Source organism: Vulpes vulpes, chromosome 15, assembly GCF_048418805.1.
Source record: "Vulpes vulpes isolate BD-2025 chromosome 15, VulVul3, whole genome shotgun sequence".
NCBI lineage: Eukaryota > Metazoa > Chordata > Mammalia > Carnivora > Canidae > Vulpes > Vulpes vulpes.
In genome coordinates this window covers 108,765,744-108,784,159 of record NC_132794.1, presented here as the reverse complement: position 1 = coordinate 108,784,159, position 18,416 = coordinate 108,765,744, and the positions used below count along the sequence as shown (strand labels likewise).

The window sequence follows — 18,416 nt, the reverse complement described above, 5'->3', positions numbered from 1 at the left end:
TACAGAAACCCCCACTGCTTCGGTGGACCCCAGAATCAGGAGGTGATACTACAGACACCATATCACTGACGTTCAGTCAACAGAAATATTGCAGTTGTCCAACGAAGACCTTTCCTGGGAATGTCCAGTCCGTGCTGAGGAGTGGAGTTCCTGCCCCTAAATTCCTCAGGTAGCATGATAAAACAGCAGGAATACATGGGAATGTGTGTGTGTGGGGGGGGGGTGGTGGGGAGTGTGGGGCTCGGGAGGCAGAAGCAGTTTCTGGAGACCCTCCTAGTTAAGGAGATCCCAGAGGAGAAGAGGAGGTCAGGCGCACTCCCCAGTGACAATTGGCCTGTAGTACCAGCACCACTCAATTTGGTGGCCCTAGCCACGGGGTGAAATGTGGTTGGTGTTCCTGAAAGGCTGAAGTGTAAGTTTTGTTTAGTTTTAATTGATTTAACTTGAAATAACCACACTGGCCAGTGGCCACCGTATCAGATAGTATCAGTACAGGTCTAGGTGGGGGCGGTGGGCGGAGGGTGGGAATGGAGCAAAAATTGGCAATAGGACATCATTGTTAATCTCGTCTCAAATGCCCCACATCGGCTAAAAGCACCTGCATATTTTCTCTCCAGTCTGCTGGGAGCCATTGTCCTGGTGGAGGTGGTGGTTGAGTGCAGGCTGGGGGTGGCAGGAAGGCACAGAGTCTTGCAGCCGAGCAGTGACATGCCATAAATTGTCCTTAAGCAGCAATGGGCCAGGGATTAGAGGACTTTCCCCGGTAGATACCTACCGTTACCAGTAGGTGACTCCCCCTGGGGTCAACAGCAAGGTTCCTAGACTATGGTTTCAAAATACTTTATAGAGGATGTTGACTTCCTCTAACCTGGTTGCTGTTTGGTGATGGGTGAATGACAACTTTTTAGTTTCTCTGGAGGCAGCGAATGTTCAGCGCTTGGAGGGGCTGGAGATCTTAGACAAATTCATTTCTTAAAAGGAGACCTTAATTATGCAAAAGAGGGTGAGGCCAAGGAGTGCGAGTGTGTAGGGGGCACGTTCAAGGACCTTCCCAGAATCGTATGGTTCTTGGCAGCATTGGGGTAAAAACCCAGGTCTTGGATGCCCTGGCCTGGCGCTGTTTCTACTGCACAATGTTGCTGGTCAAATACCCTGTGACTTTGGGCAGTGTAGACATTACATGTGGCTGGTTTGGCCAACCAGTGAACTGACCAATCAATTTTGCTTCACAGATGGGCAGGTGCCTGGTAAGAACTCGCAGCATTGGGTGAGGGGGTGGAGGTGGGGTGCACCTGGGGGCAGTGTTGAGGCCAGAGTAAAATTTCCCCAATTATTCCCCCTCCCACTACTTTTATAGCAATGTTTGCTTTTCTTGAACCAGAATGCAGTCAGAGTTCCAGAATTGCCCGTTCATTGCTCTTTGAGTAACAGACCTGGTTACTCGGTTTTATGTAGCAAATATAGGCAGATTTTTAAACCTTAATTCCTCAAACACAATTCTTTAGAATTTTCCATTTCCGTTTGTTTTCATAATATCACTGATAAGAGTCATTTTATGAACCACAAACTTTGGCCCTTACCTCTCCTCCTATTTGGAAGACTGCAAATTCAGCCGACGAACTATAGGTGTGTGAAAGAGGTATAACAATCTTACGTACCTGAACTTGAAGGTTCTTGGAAACATTAATAGCAACAATGACCCTAACCAAATTCTTAAATCATTTAAAGTAGGCTGAACCCATGGTGAGTGGGTAACTGTTCTCTTGAAATATTAACATTTGGGGAGGCAATGAATTCTAATCAGCATATTTCAACTCTGCACTGGGTTGAAACCACCTAAAAGAAGCCATCACCTGGCATGGATAGATGAAAATGGTTGACTTGAGCTGATGACGATTGCAATGAATCCCAGCCCCATTAGGAGACCAGACTTTGGGTTTCTCTGCCCTTAACTGTGGTGAGACCTTGAGCCCACCACTACCCCTTTCTGTAGCCCACCCTTCTCCCCTGTAAAATGTGAGGTGTCAACGTGATGGTTTAACACATACTTCCTCACCTTTGGGTCTGGTCTCCTTAGGAAAACCTACGCATGTCACGGAAGCCACTTGGAAATCAAATGAACTGTACGAGCAGAACATAGGGGCAATTTTAATTCAGGTGCTTCTCATGTTTATTTTATTTATTATTTTTTAAAAATATTTTATTTATTTATTCACAAGAGATAGAGAGAGAGAGAGGCAGAGACACAGGCAGAGGGAGAAGCAGGCTCCATGCAGGGAGCCCGACGTGGGACCCGATCCCGGGACCCCAGGGACACACCCTGGGCTGAAGGCAGGCACTAAACCACTGAGCCACCCAGGGATCCCCCAGCTTCCTCATGTTTATAAAGAAATTCTTTCTTTGGGGCTGAATTGTTCACCAGTGTTAAAACATCTTCTATCTGACCTTACCCCTGCCTCTCTTGCTACCCCCACTGCTGGGGAGCAGTGGGTACCAAGAAGCATCGCGTTGCCTTCCATTTGGATAATGGTTTGTAGGACTCAGGCTGCCTGCCCAGGCCACATTCCATCTCAGGAATCTCCAGGTAGGCACCACCAGGTCCTTCAGCCAGGGCAGAGGGTGAGGATGGGGAATTCAGAAGTCATGGCTCCAGACTGTGTTAAAACCAAGTCCATAATAATATCCTGGTGGTGCCAATGGGTTCTAGACCCTTCATTGAAACACTTGAATCCTTCCAATAGACCCAGGGCGGAAATATTAAGAATGGCTAATAATAATCATAGAAAACACGTTGCATTTCCAGAATCATGAGGAGTATTTAAATAAAAACAGGTTTTATCACACTTTCATTCACTTAAGCTTCTCAGTGACCCTATTAAATAACTACAAGATAGGTACCACCATTGTCCTCTTTTATCTGAGAAGATGGAAAACTCAGAGAACTTAAGTAACATGCCCAAGGTCACACAGTCACTGAGCGGAGAGAGCTGCACCTTGCCTGTTAGAACCAAAGCTCCTTCACCTCAAAGTGAGGCAGGTGATCTGGAAAGACTTTGTCCCCAGGGAAGTCTTAGCTTTAAGATTCTGTTCTAAGTTTAGAAGCACTGCGGATGTTCGATATTCGGTGCTGGGATTTATGATGTTGCTTGAGTTAAATGCCATAAGCTCCCTGAAGATGGGACAGAGCTGTCAGGGGACCTGGCCTCTCTCCTCCTCCCAGGAGTTAACTATGCTAACCACCGTCCTTGGACTATTCTATATTTCTCCTTTCAAACGTTTCTTTTATGCTACGGACATTATTGAGATGTAGCCTAAAGAATGAAATTCATAGTTTTGCAGGGAGCTCAGAGCAACATCAGAAGGGCTCATTAGCACTTAACACCAGCGGCCTTTATTCATCTAACTTTTCTATAGGGTGAAGGAACAGCCACCCATTAAAAAACAAATTATTAAAAAAAAAAATTCAGAATCTTTAGAGGAGAATGGCCCGTGGCTGCTAGGGCTCCTACCACCTCCCCCCTCTTCCCCTCCCCTCTCCCATCCTCCCCTCCCCTCCCATAACTGATGGGTTAGCGACACAATTTGTTTCTTGAAAGTCATGGGGCATCGGAGTTCTGGTGTCCTCATTTTTCTTCCTTCCATTGATGTATCATTACTAGAGTGAAAGAAAGAAGGGCGTCTCGAGGGCTTTTGAAAAAAAAAAAAAGGTGGCTACTCAAGACATTTTGTAAAGGGGGAAAAATTGTGAAGAAAAGGGCCCCCGGTGGGGGGTGGAGGGGTGGTGAATGTGGCCTTGTCTGGCGGTTCTTTCAGCAGAAACCTGGTGCTAGCGTTGGTAGTTCAGTGCAAACTGTCACCTTTAGTTCTCGCTGGCTTTTCTGCCCTCGGCCCTGAACCTCAACAGATTGGGGCTTATTTACCTATTCACACTCGGCCGGGGAAGCTCATTAATAGGCTTATTAGCAACACCATTCACGGGAGGCCATTGACAAAAGGGGTTCCAGCCACTTGAAGAGGGAAGAGAAAAAAAACTGTCCAGAGATTATTTTCTCATTCAGAAGCCTCACTGGTGTGAAAGCTTTCCTAGACCCTCTGAGGTCACTTGAAGCCTAAATATGATGACAGAATTGGTTTTTGTAAAAAAAAAAAAAGAAAAAGAAAAGAAAAGAAAAAAATTCCAAACATGCTTTTGCTTCTCTCAAAACTGAAGAGTTTGCTGCTGTGGGCCTGTGGGCTTTGCTCCCTTAAAAATGAACACTCTTAAGGGAATAAGGGTCTTGTGATGGATTGGTGTCTTTTCATCCCTATAAAGAATAAATTCTGCAGACTGCATCTGGACATGAAAGTAGGTGTTCTGATTTGTCATTTTCGGCGGAAGCCTGCCTTTTTATTCAGTGTACATAAAGCTATTGATGAATGGGGTTAGGGACGATGGCTTCCTGCACCAGTAATTTATGTGAGAATGTGTTAACAGCATTTTCAATGGCTGACGGATGGGTCGCAGGCTGAGAAGGGAATCAGTCCCGAGACACTTGAGTTTCCCATCGGGGGAGAATATAAAGATGTAAGGGCCAGTGCCCGGAGCCCGCAGACAGTCAGCCACCCCGCTTCCTTGTGACCACGGTCTGAGAACTGGAAAAGGTACTGGTGGGCGTGTTCAGAACCATCCAGGTGTGAGTGGGCAGCTGAGGCTCACCTGGCTGAGGTGTCAGTTAATTAAAAGGCTTTTTTGGGGGGGGGGGCACCTGGGTGGCTCAGTGGTGGAGCATCTGCCTTTGGCTTAGGTCCTGATTCTGGGGTCCTTCATCGGCTCTCTGCAGGACGGCTGCTTCTCCCTCTGCCTATGTCTCTGCCTCTCTCTGTGTGTCTCTCATGAATAAATGTAAGATCTTAAAAATAAATAAATAAATAAATAAATAAATAAATAAATAAATAAATAAATAAATAGGCTTTTGGGACGGATCCAGGTTAGAAGACTTGACCTGGTTAAAAAACATAACCCAGTCGATGGACCGATAATTTTGCTTGAGATTCTATTATTTTTACTGTCGGATTTCCAAAATATAATTTCACAGCCATTTGCCCTAGGCATTTCAATGGAGTTGGTACTCCCAGCATATGTCATTTACATAAAAGTTTTCTGCGATGTATTGTGAAGCATTATTTTCTCACGATCCGGCACCTTCAAAAAAAAATTTTTTTTTTCCCCATCAATGTTATTGAAGTGCTCTATGTCGGTGACCCAGGAGCAACTGCATTTCTAAATGCTGGAAAAGTCGATTTTCCAGGTCAGTTTTGTACTCACTGCTCCATCTATCTTCAGGCCTCAAAAGCATTCTGAAGCACTTCTGGGTTTAATGACCTTTTCCAAGGAAAAATAATTAAGGTCTTTATCTATATTGTCTTGGACTTAAGCACCAAAGCTTAGGAGCTGGATGAGCGAGGAGAGGAGAAAGTATATTAAAAAATAAATTATCCCATAGACACAGCCACGTGAGAAAGGTAAATGGAAAATACGAACTTTAACCAATTGCAGCCTGCCATTCAGTCGAAGAATCTGATTTTGCATTTGAAGTTAGCTAAGATTCAGAAGGAGGAACTGCTTTGCTCAAGGCCACACAGCTATTTATAGCAGAGTTGAGTCTTTAGAATCTTTCCAATTTCTTTTTATTGCTCCAAATATATATTACTACACACCCCCCTCCTCCTTTTTTTTTGTTTCTTTTTCTTTTTCTTTTTTTTTTTTTTTGGTTGCAGTTTTTGACTGCCGATTTCAAAAGTCAGCCTGTGCAGATAACCAGCTGTGTGGCCCTGGACACATTACTCAACCTCTCTCCTCCCGCTTCTTTTATCAGAAACTGGGACTATTCCTCTGCAGGGCGGTCGTGCCGAGAAAAATACCCTGCCCCGGGGGTGCCCTGCCCAGAGCAGGGCCTCCGTTTAGCTGGTGCTGGTTTCTTCTCTCACTGCTATTGTTTTGCAGGACAGACAAATGCAACGTCCTGCAGACGTTCCCAGGTTGCTTCCTCTCCTCCAAAAGTTTCAGTTGCATTAAATTTCTCCGCGCACCCCCCTCCCCCGCCGCCCCCCACGGCGGTGCAGTGGCTTTAGGGGCAGGGCAGGGCAGGGCAGGGCAGGGCAGGGCAGGGCAGGCAGGGAGGGAGGCAACTGTTTTTTGGGACTTGAACTAACGCAAGGCAGCGCGACCGGACCGCCGCGGCCGCACCTCTCGGGGCGCCTCCCGGGCACCTCCCGGGCACCTCCCGGGCCCGGCGGCCGCGGTCTCGGGCTGCGCGCGGGCGTCGGGAGCCGCGCGGAGTCGGGGCGGCGGGTGCGCGGCGCTGATTGGCCGAGCGGGCGCCGCCGTCCAGGAAACGGCTCGGGTTTCAGCGGGGGCGTGACCCGCGGGGAGGGGGCGGCGGCGGCGGCGGCGAGCGCGGCGAGAGCCGAGCGGGCGGGCGGCGGGTGCGCAGCGGGCAGGGAGCGCGGCCGCCTCGGAGCTCGGGCGCCGCGGGGTGAGCGCGGCGGCTGCTCTGCGGGCCGGCGGGGCCGGGCGCCCCGGGGCCGCGGCTTCGCGGGCCGCTCGGAGCCTTCGCGAGTCGCGAGCGAAGTTTGGCGGCGGAGGCGCGGAGCCTGCCCGCTCCCTCCGTCGCGCTCCCCGGACCCGAGGGCGGCCGGCGGGCGTCATGCCCGCGCTCCCCCGCAGCCCGCGGTGCGCCTGAAGCCTCGGAGCCGGGGCGCGCGCAGGACCCGAGGAGCGAGCACTCTCCTTTTTTTTTTTTTTTTTCCTTTTTTTGGAGTTTCCCCCGACTTCGTCGCTCGCTGCATCCCGACCGGCCGCCGAGGAGCGTTGCCATTCAAGGTAATCGCCGCGTCGGGAGCCCCGGGGAGCCCCGGGGAGCCTCGGGGAGCCTCGGAGCATCCGCCGCCGGGGAGGCAGGCGCCGCGGGAGCCCCGGCCCCGGAGCGGAGGGCGCGGGGGGCCGGCACGGTGCAGCCCGGTCCCTGCCCTCCCTCCCGGGCTGCACGGGCACGGGGGCGCAGGGAGCGTGCTGACGGCGGGCACGGCGAGCTCTGCCTCCCACGCATCACCCCGTCCAGATGCTGACATCTGCCTGTGGTGCGACACCCACCCCCCTCCCTGTCAAACTCCGGCCGGCGCCATCCTGCGACCCCGGGGCGAGCCCACCGCCCGGCTGGCGGTTCGGCCCCGCAGGCAGGCCCGGGGCCCGGGGGGGCGCATCCTCGGGGCGCCCCATTCCGGGGTCCGCGCGCCCTGTCCCACCCGGGCCGGGCGGGGGTGGGGGCCCGTCTCCACCCCCCACCCCCACCCCGGAGGGAGCCGCTGCAGGGGGGCCGGCTGGGCAACGGGGTGGGGGCACCTTTGGGGCAGGAGGCCGCTGGGGCTCCCGGGCTTCAGGACCGGCCCCCTCGCCGCCGCCGCCGCCGCCGTCGGTGCTCCCGGAGGGAGCGCAGCGCGCCTGGGGCTAGGGGGCGAGCTGGACCGACTTTTCCCAGCTCAGCCGCGGCAGCTCGCGGGGGTTGAACGCGCAGGCGAGTTCGAACTTGCGCGCTGGTTCTTGCAGCGCCGGAGCCGCGCGGGGGAGCCAGGCCGGGCCCGGGAGGCGCCGGTGGGGCTCGGGGGGTCCCGGCCGGGCGCGCCCCGCCGCCGCCGTCCCCTCCAAGCCGCGCTCTCGCCAAACCCTCCTGCGGGCCTGCCTTCCTCCGGCCCGATTCAGTAAAACCCAGCCTTAAAAGCAAACCTGCTTTCACACTCGGGGCACCCATTATGTGTTTGGTGTGAAACGCTATCAACATTTAAAACCCCATTGTCCCCCTGGTCCCAAATCCCTGTAAATCTTCTACTGGCCGCAACTCATTTTCATCTGAAAAGCCTGTTTAGTTTGAATAGAAAAGCAATCAGGCGCCCCTCTCCCTCCTCTCCCTCTCCCTCTCCCTGGAATGTCAATTAAAATGCAGATTTCTCTGAGCTCTTTAGCGCCCCAAGAAGGGGGAGAAAAACAGGATATTCCAGGCCAACAAATGAAAGAAATGCTACAATGGAAGCGGACCTGCTGGTGGTTAGGAGTTCCCCAAAGCTGCTGCAAGTTCTCGCTGGCTTGCTGGCGTTCACCGAGGGGTGGGTTGTCGGCCGGGTCAGCCTGTATGTTGTGTTTTTTTGAGATTTCGGGATGTTGAGGACCCTCCTCTCCACCCCCTCTCGCCTCGGCCGCCCAGATTTGACCCCTTGATAGCTCCCTCCATTACTCAGCTCCAAAGACAAGGGGAGCAGTAGGGAGGCTTTGAGCTCCGAGATAGGTCTGCCCCCTGGGGGGGACCCCGGCATCCCAACCTTGCTTGGCACTGTTGACTTTCCTGATGTAAAATCTGCCGGGAACAAAGCGCCCAAGTGCTCAGCGCGGCTGAGCCAGCGGAGGCCAGATCACCGCTCAGTGGTAGAAGCTCAGTCGAAGCAGGCGCCGCGTCGGTTTGCCTTCTTGGAGCGTGGGGGCTTTGGGGATATTTTGGCTGATTGAGGAAACCAGCACAAACCTGGCATGGGGACCACTCGCCCCCCAGGCTCTCTTGCTTGTCACTTTGCCTGTCTTTGGGGGCAGGCTTGTGCCCAGGTGAAAACGGACCAGGGGAGCGGGTGGCCGTCAAGAGCCAGCCGTCCATCATAGGGAGGGTGACAGCTCCTCCTGGGGCCCAGGCTGAGAAGAGAGTTCCCTTTCAAGGGGAAAAATAAACACGCTGGGGCTTTCACTGAGGCTCAGACTCCAGGAAGGATTATGGTATTGAAGGCAGGAAGCCGAGATTGTGGCCGCCAGCAGCCTGCTGGGCCTGTGTTCCCAACACCGAGCCTCGGGACCTAATTATCCTGCCTAGGAGGTCCCTCCGTGCCTGTGTCCACTCCGGTGAGGAGTTGTGCAGACCTGTTGCCTTAGGCTTCTGCCTCCTAGAGGTTTGGGCAGGGGGCTGCCTGCGGCCTGGACCTGGTAGTGGCCAAAACTCAAGTTTCTGGTGCAAACTGATGGGCTGAATGAATGGGCTGAGATTTAGCTGATTTGGGTCACTGGCCAGCTTTCTCTGCCTGGAGCAGAGGAAGCCCCTCTGGGCTGGGACAGGTGGGTGATGAGGCCAGGGAAGCAGCCTGGGATGAAATCTACTAGGACTGAAGATTGTGCACAAAGTTGTGTCAGAGGCAGAACGTTCCCATGCATTCTGGAAATGCTTAGTAAATCAATGAGAGCGCTTGTGTACTCTCCTCCCACACGTATGTAGAAATAGATACGAGTTATCTTTTGAGGCTCTTAACTTCAAGAGGAAAGAAGATTTAGGGGAAAACAACATCCTTCAAGCAATCTGAAAATAGGAGGGTGTGCTCACATGCACACGCTTTCCTTGCTTTTCCTGTGAATCACACCGTTTCACATGTGCTCTCTTCTGAAGCCGAGGGTTTTTTTTTTTTTTTTTTTTTCTTTTTCTTTCTCCTTCTCAGGAACTGGTTACAGCATTCTCTTTTCCCATTCTAATCCCTAGTCAAGGCTAACAGGAACAGTTTTTCTGATGTAGCTTCGGAGAGGCTCAGGCAATGATGAAATCTTACGGCAGGATTTGAAACATCAAGTTGGCATGCCAAAAGCCCGGGCTTTAGAGATTATTATATTAGAGGTCTCACCCTCAACAACCCCCACCCCCACCCCTCCCACCCCGATCTTAAAATGTAGTTCACAGAATCTGTGATTCTTTTCAGCTTTTCTCAAGTTTGTGCATTTTGGTTCTGCACCTAGTAATTGCGGATAATGAACACATTTAAAGTTATTTGGAATCCTTAAGCTTGGACGATTCTCTTTGCTTTTGGGTCACATGGGTGAACAGACCAGCAAGTGGAGCAGCACCCCCTGTAACATCTACTCTGAGGTTTTAGCCAATTGGTGAGCGTTTTGAAAGTTGTCGGCCCAATCACGCACCACGACAGTAATTTACATATCACCATCCTCGCTAATAAACACCTGCGTTCGTCCTCACAGTTCGCACCCGCTCCTCTCCTTTGGCTAACCCAGCCTGTATGGGCTGAAGACATTTTCGAGGCCCCGGCTGCCGGTAGTGACAGTGGAAGGGGATTCAGGCTCTGATCCCCTTTTGGGAATCCGCCGCCTTGAATGTATTTGCCGTCCCGTTCATTCTCCGTAAGTGGCTGCTTGGCGAACGGTTGCAATACATTTCCGCATTGGAAAATGAATCCTGACCAGTGTAAACTGGTGGGGCTTTTTGGTAGCCTTCCTGGGGTCCCTTTTATTTCGCCGGTCCCCTTTCTTGCTGGGTACTACGGTGCAGCCCCAGGAATAAGTCTGCAAAGCAGCCGCCTCCGCCGTCCCCATCCAGCTGTCTGAAAAGGCCCAGTTGGCCTAAGAGAGGTTAGCAGGGCCGGCTCTGCCAACCCGAGCCTTGGTCACTTGCCTTTGTAATTGCCCTTGAAACTAAGGTCACGTTGCTTCTGCGTTCGGAGGGCTGTGGAGGTGACAGCGGATGGCAGAAGAGAGCGCACTTTGCCTAAGTGAAGTGGCCGCTCCGAGCCGGAGCCGCGTCCCGGGGCTACTCTTTCATCTCCGCTTCTGAAAAGTCTGCTTCCTGGAGATCAGCCCGCCCCGGGGTGGGCCGGCCTGGTGGGAGCACCCGCGACCCCGAGGCACGCGTGCGTTTGCCGCTGATGCAGAGGAACTGCTGGCGCATATCTGTTTGAAGAGGCCCAGAAACTGTTTTAGCCCCTTGGGTCTCAATGAATTGGCCTTGGGGAGGAGGATTTCACTGACTCGCCGACTCTGTCTCCCCTAGAGGCTGCAGCGGCTGCGGCAGCACCTTGGCTCCGTAGCCCACCGCAGGCTGGAGGCGTTGCTGGCAGTCCATGCTCGCAGAGGAGGTGTGCAGATGGGAGTGACGTCCACATGGAGATACGGAAGAGGACGGGGGATTGGCACCGCCGCGGCCATGGTCAGCTGGGCCCGCTTCGTCTGCCTGGCCGCGGTCACCATGGCAACCTTGTCCCTGGCCCGGCCCTCCTTCAATTTAGTGGAGGACACCACGTTAGAGCCGGAAGGTAAGTTGCTTCGCCCCACCTTTCGGGGTGCCAAGTTTGTTTGGGGAGGTGTCTGCGGAAGTGGCACTTTAGGTCAAGGCCTGTTTGGGGAATCAGCTGCCCTTGCATTGTAAGTGAGTCTCTGTAGAGCAAGGAAAGGGGCCTCTCTGCTCCCCTGCAAGTCCGAGATTGCTGCCTGCCTCCCCCCCACCAACCCCTAAGTCAGAGATTGAGAGAAGGTTCCTTGCTGTGACACTGCAGGCAGAATGCTAGAGTTTGGTGGTTTCTTGGTGTGTGCGTTTCTCTGCACTGGGTGAGGGAGGCAGCCGGCACTTCACCTTTTTCCAGTGGCCCGGGAGAGCTGTGGGAGGGGAGCCTGCAGGTGAATGCCATCTAGAGCCTTCCTGCAGGAGCATTCTTAGTGGAGGGAGAGTCTGGCTTAGGATGTAAAGAATTGCTGTTTTCCTGCAAAAGGAGCCATGAAGGGAAATTGCCATCATCTGAAATGCTGACGTTTTATTTTCATTGTCTAAGGAGAAAAAAGAAGCTTCTGAAGTTCACAGAGATGCTTGACCTATTACTTTTTTTTTTTTTAAGTCATTGTAATTCCCAATACCTAAGCAATACGTCACAGAAGCTGCAAATTCTGTTTTAGGTAAATTTGCAAGTGGAGGTGCATGGGCGTCTCCCACGTCTGTGAGAACTTCCAGATCGAAGAGGCCACACACTGGTATTTCAGCTTTGGAAATTTTAATTGTAAAGGCAGAAAGCCAGTTGTGAACACTCAATGGGGCTGAATTACTCAGCTGGGCAGGTTTGGAACCTCCTTCCCGGGTCTTTGGGGGGAGACGACAGTAGCCAAGCCTCCACTTGGGGCGGCATTGAAATCTGTCATCAGCAGGGAATATTGGTAGCTGAGTTATTTTTCGAGTGGTAATCCGAGAATAAAACGGCAGATCCCAGCACTCATCGCCACTTAATGAACCTGTTTGCTGAGAGCCCACCTGGTGCTTGCTTAGCTTTGGGGGCCGCCGTGGGTCCTGAGTGGTCTGGGGTCAGCTCAGCTGTTCTGGCAAAGCACCCCGTGCCACAGGCCAGAGAAGGACAGAGAGCTGCTTGGGGACAACAGGGGAAGGAGGGCTGTGTTCCTCTTTAGATGAGAGCACTGAGAAGGGGGCTTCCAGTGAGACCCCGCACACAGGTTGTGAAAAGATAGGTTAGGGTAGCTGTTTTCCTAAAATAGCTGTGATTACCCAAAGTGGTCAAGCACCGGTGAGATTGAGGCTGGGGGGCCCTGTGTCATGCAGAGGCTTGGAGGCTTTACCAGAACAGGTGCGGTGATGTCACAGATGTCTCCGGGAGGGGGAGTCTGGTGAGGGTTTCTGTCTGTGGCACTTAGAGGCTCCAGCTACGGTGATTATGGGACAGCCACCTTGTGACATGTGCTGTGACTTGAACACGCATATGATTTGCAAAAGGCGATGTCTTTTTAAAGGGCTTCATGTGAGAGAAAAGGGTCCTGGTTTCTGAAAGTCATGCCTGAACTTCTTTAATTCTGCTAATAATTAAAATAGATGTGCTTCCTAATTGCTGGTTTTCCCTTGAGTGCATGGCTCAGCACATAGCGAGGCAGCTGAGCCAGGATTTCCTACCGGGGGAGCCCAGGAATGGTCCAGGTTAGGAAGAAACTGTCATTTTTCATTTTTACCTTCAGGGCGGCATTATTGGGAGTTTATCTCAACAGAAAATGCGAAAGGGTCCTGGAGGACTTTTTTTTATCGTCCTTAATTACTGAAGAAAGTCTAAAATCTTCAGGAAGAAAGAGGTGGGGCAGAGAGGGGAAGAAACTGTGCACAGTGATAAAGTCCCCCCAACGGTTCTTTGTGTGGAAAAAAATCATGACCAACAATGGGAGTATTGTTGAAAGCAGGTCTTCCCAACCGGGATCTGTGGATACTCTGGGGGGTTGTGGGGGAGGGGGGTTTGCGAATTCCCCCAAATTATAGGAAATAACTTTGCAAAAGTCATTTCGTGCATTTTTCTGGGTTCACAGCTTCTGTGAAGTTTGTGTCCAGGGTTGTGAGACGTTTTAAGCGGAAGACACGGACCTGCAGAGGGGTGGCTTCGGAAAAGCATGCGAACCCCTGTACCCGTTTGCCTCTCTGTCATCCAGTGGTTTGCTAAGATGACCATGAAGGTCTTCATTAATGTTAAATGTATATTAATGTCCTTGGGAGCTTTTCTGGTTCCTCACCTCAAAAGGTCACCAGGAGATTTCAGGGTCCCTGGTAGCAGACAGCAGACAGCAGTCAGCACTCGGCCTGGCATCTCCTGAGCACCCGGGACACGTTATCATCCTTGTTCCCAGTGACATGGGCACATGTGTCTGCTCTGCCCCGTGGGGGCCAGGTGTGCCAGTTGCTAAAAACATCAGGAAATGTGGAGGCTTTGGGGGACAGCTGAGAAGAAAGTTCTAACGGAGAAGGCCCTTCGTGTCTGCAGGCAGCTGTGTTTGCTTTCTGTAGGGTCTGTGCTGTCCTGGTCTGCTAGCACCATATTGGCAACCCATTTGACTTCTTCCATTGCAGGAGTTTTGCTTTGGTGTCAGTCTAATTCCAGATGAAAAAGGAGTTAAGTGGAAGCCGACCAACTGACTGGGACTGCTCCAGTTTAGGCCATGGTCCTGCCGAACTGGGGGGAAAGAGGGTGGGAGGGAGGATGGATGGATGAGTGTGTGTTAATCCCAGTGTGTCCTGTGTGGCCAGTATTAACGATAGCTTTGGGTAACATAAATTCAGCCTTAAACTTCTACTGTGCCAGGCCCCATCTTGGAAGACTTTTTGGTTTGTTAATTTGGAGGCTCATATTAGATGATGTCTATTGGGCTGGACCAAAGGAAAATGTGTCCAGAGAAAAATGTGAGTAAGTTCCAGGAAGGAGCCTGGAGCCCTAATACTGGAGGATCCTTTTGGAGTCTTCTCGGCTTTGTACAATATTATCCTATATCATCTATCACATACCATTTGTCTTCTGGACACTGTGAAGTGATAACAGTACGGTTGGATCTACTCAACTGACTTGACAAGAAAATAATCTCCAGGAGATTTTAGTTAATATCCCAGATTAAAAAAGAATATTTTCAGTTGGTCATTCATTTGTTGGAGGGGAATGGCTGAAGGCTATAAACTCAGTTATTGACTCAAAGGGCGGGGGGGGGGGGGGGGGGGCAGTTGTCAATGCCAAGTACTGTTCTGTTGATTAATATTCTAATTATTTAAAGAATAGTCAAGCTTGATTATCCTGGGGAGGAGGTGACTCTTTCAAGTTCTTTCTGACGTTGTCACCTACTCCGGTTAATTAAGTCCTTGTTGACATTAATGATATCTTTGTTTACACCAGCCCAGTAGGAGCTAAAATAAAAGGGCTTTTCCAACCCCAAACCCCTAATTACTTTCCCACCCTCCACAAAGTGTGATTCTGGAAAGCAACAACCTGGGAAGAAAGTAGTTTGCATTTTTTTCTTTTTTTAAACCAATTTTTTGGCCACCTTCTAAGAGGTGATGCTGTCCCGGACCAGTGCGAGTTGGTCCAAAGCTCAGTGGCAGAGTGGGTGAGCGAAGGATGCACACGGAGAACTTTCTAAGTCAGATTTTTCCAGCATGGCTTAGTCCTTTGTTAGAAGTCTTGTGCATGCCATAACATCAGCCATACGCATTTAATTGCAAGTTTAAAAGAAAAAAAGGATATATCCGCATACCAAGAGTGAATGATTTAGAATAATCTTCTGTTTTGTATTATCTGCATCTTTGTTTCTCAGCACGAGTGTTAATATTTAAGAGTTGCCTAGAACTTGAGAGTTAGTAGAGGAACAAGGACTGAGCTCTTGGTCAGCTAAACCAGATGCAGGCTTATGCAGTTACAGACACAGTGAAGTACACATTCTTTATTTGTGTATAAAGTATTTCACAACTCAGAGACAAAGAACTGTGCTTAATATTACTTCGAGAGCTATAATTGGGCAAGTTGAGAGAACTGGTGTTTGTGTACTTTCTATACTCGCTCTCTCTGATCTGAATTCAGTGTGTGTGTGTGTGTGTGTGTGTGTGTGTGTGTTCTGTTTATTTTAACCAATCAAAACAGTGAATACCTACTATGGGGACAAGCCCCCCTCTCCCCCCCCAAGGAACCGTGAGTGGTTCTGTTCCAAGTCCTTGGGACCCAGCTGAGGGTGAGAATTCAGATAACCAGAGCCATCCAATAGGAGATATTTCCAGTATCAGACTGAGTGAAGGATTAGTGGTTATGGAATACCTAGGCTCCCCTTTAGACAGGAAGAGTCTTGTTCAGTGTTCACATTCTGCATAAAATGTATCCAGTAGCCCTGCAGCCTGCATCTTCTTGTTTGGGTGGTGTTTGGGTAATTGTTAAAAGGCTACCATTCCTTCTCATCAGGGTCTGGCTTGATTTTCCATTTCTGTGGAAGCTGTCTGAATTTAGTCTTTCAAGGAGAACATGAGAAATTGGCTTTTGGGTGCCAGGTAGGAAGTACAGCCAGTGTGCTCATTGGATTCCGCTGTCCTGATTGGATTCTTAGCATGGTGACTTGCCTCCGTAGGCAACTCAGATTATTTTTGGCAAGTTTTTCAGGTGATCCCACAAATGATTCCCATCCGTTGGTTTTTATGTCGCTGTGCGGAAATACCCACGATTTTATTATTTGTTTTCTTTGAGGGGGGATGACTTTAGCCTTAGGTTCTGAATTCTTTTTATCTATTTGCTGTGTCCACTTAGATTTAGCGAAGGCTCTGCTTTTTCAGCTTTAATGGCACAGAAATGCTTGATGTTGCACACCCTGCCACACCTTTGCCCCAGGTTCCTCGCTCTGACTTGCCCTTTTAGAGGGGTTTCTTTTAATTGACGGTGACCCTGTTCAAGCCTGTACTTGGCTGAGCAGTGAACCTGATGTAGGGGCTGAACCTTTGGCCTCCACTGAAAAGGGGAGTTGGTCTGAGCAGCTACGCTGCAGCGTCGTCATATCCAAGGTGAGCATCGTTGTATCCAAGATGAGCAAACGCCTAAGAACACAGCTTTGACATGTTAGAGGCTCTTGGACTTGAGATTTTATAATTTTTATTTTTATTTTATTGTTTATTTTATTATTTATTTATTTATTTATTTATTTATTTACTTATTATTATTATTGTTTTAATGTAAGCTCTAGACCCAACATGGGCCTTGAGCTCATGACCTTGAGATCAAGAGTCATGTGTTCTACACATTGAGCCAACTAAGGGTCCCGGATGTGAGATTTTAAAGCTATGTATAACTCATGTTCCATTTTGGGGAAAATGTTTATCTTCACGCAAAGCCTTAAGGCTTTCTGGCAGCCGTGGAGTCTCCACAAATCGGCCACTTCCTTCTGCTTCCCCAGGTAGACCCGGAGTGACCCTGCTGGTTCAGCTGTGGCCTCCTTGAATTTGAGAATGTGTCAAGGGGAGGGAGGGGAGGGAGCCTGAGGCCAGGCTCTTTAATGAAGTCTGGTTGAACAAGCTGTTGGCCACTTTACTATAATGATCCCATGTGTCTTGGAGGTGTCTCCTCCTGAAATTAACAAAGGTCACACTTTTCCCAAGTGTTTTTTTTTTTTTTTTTCTTTTCCCCTTCCTTGCTCTGATCTGTGACTACTCTTTTCTAAAAGGCCAGGATAAAAAATCCAAAATGGTAGCTGGCTCAATGCTGTGTGGTGCTTTTGGGCTTTCACTAGGCTTTATGAAAGTTATGTAACTTCAAGGTTTTACTACTTATGTATTCATGCAAAAGGATATTTAATTATTGGGACAGACTGTGGTTGTGTCCTTCAAGTGTGTATGTTATGTAAAATAGGCATGCTTTAGGTTTTCCGTGATTTTGGTTCTGGGAAACTTTGCACCATGATGGAGTTGTAAGATGTTGGGTGTGAACCGTTGTCATTTATTCCACTTTGGAATACATAAGTAATTACGCCCCATTCTGGATTTTTGCCACTTCATGTGAATATTGAAAATCTCAGATACTTCTTAGACGGAGTCAGGGAGCTAAGCTGTGACATATTCTTTCTTTTAACCCTTTGTCCAACTGAAGAATGGCGAATTCCAAGTCCTGTACGAATGGAATGCACATATTTGAAATTTCAGGTTCTAGTGAATATGTTTTATGAGGAGGTAAAAAAGCAGCCTATAAGGAAAGTTCTGATCTATTCGGGAATGAGGACAAGGGACATATTTATTTGTATGATTTATGTATCACCTTTCCTAGAAAGAAAGAAACTCTGTTCTGAGCTCTGATACTGAGAAACTCTCCATGAATTGTCATATTTATATTCTAACAGAAGAAGTCCTTTTTTATTCTATGTGGTCTCTTTTTACATATGGCTGTTTACCGTTCAGGTTTTCCATACATGACCATAAAGTTGTAATGCTTTAAGAATATGTAGACACCATCAAGGCCAGCTTGGTGGGGAGCGGGGTGGGCAGGGGCCATAGAATGAAAATAGGATCTTTGCTATTTTCAGTATCTTTACCGTGCTAAGTCTTTGGTTTAAACTCTTTTGGAAAACTCAAACTTCAGATTCTTAGTTGACAGTTAACGGTGAGATTGCCCCATAGGAGTGTGCCTGCCTTTAAGGGCCACCTCTTTGTCTGTCAAGCCTCCTGGGTTTCCACCAAAACATGTTGCATTCTTAGCTGTCGGGAGAGGTAGGTGCACAATTGAATATGGATCCTAAATGTTACGGATGTTTCAAATTTAAAATCATTCAGATCTTTAAAAGACCAAAAAGCCTCTATAAAAGTAACTTAAAATTTTCAGCTGACATTGTTTCCCCCATAAAAATGAATGAAATAATTTTGAATAGCATGTATTGTGCTTTCTGGAGACAAGGAATTTGGCCTAGAGTTGGGCAACTCAGGCTTGAATCACTGCCTTATCTACTGATGCTGTGACCTTGGATCAGATAGATAATTTCTCTGAGCTTCTTTTTATCTAAAATGGTGCTGATAATATCAATGTGAAGGCGAGATATGAAGATTAAATGCAAATAGACGTAGAATCCTTACTGTAGTTCCTGGCCTAGAAGAGGTGAGGTGCTTAGTAAATGCTGCTTTTCTCTCTACCCATCCCCACTTTCTTGGCAATGTAAAAACCTGATACAGGATTAAAAAAAAAATTCAAATGTTTTATTTCTTAAAGTGGGAGGGGGAAGGCCAGAGGGAGAGGGAGAGAATCTTATGCAGGAGCCATGCCCAGCGTGGAGCCCAATGATGTGGGGCTCCATCTCATGACTCTGAGATCATGACCTG

At 49.5% G+C, this 18,416-nt stretch overlaps 1 protein-coding gene across 9 annotated transcripts in view; it reads left to right on the top strand.

Moving 5' to 3' along the window:
- Positions 1-6,464: 6,464 nt before the first annotated feature.
- Positions 6,465-18,416, top strand: part of FGFR2 (fibroblast growth factor receptor 2) — a 105,147-nt gene continuing 93,195 nt past the window's right edge. For 7 of the 9 annotated variants that reach the window (XM_072740250.1, XM_072740249.1, XM_072740248.1 and 4 more), the window contains exons 1-2: positions 6,465-6,862; positions 10,839-11,100. In XM_072740250.1, coding sequence (XP_072596351.1) covers positions 10,932-11,100 — 169 coding nt within the window. In that variant the 5' untranslated portion in view covers positions 6,465-6,862; positions 10,839-10,931. Of the gene's footprint in view, positions 6,863-10,838; positions 11,101-11,734; positions 11,810-18,416 lie in introns of all 9 variants that reach the window. The other 2 variants (XM_072740243.1, XM_072740242.1) reach the window with 1 other exon arrangement.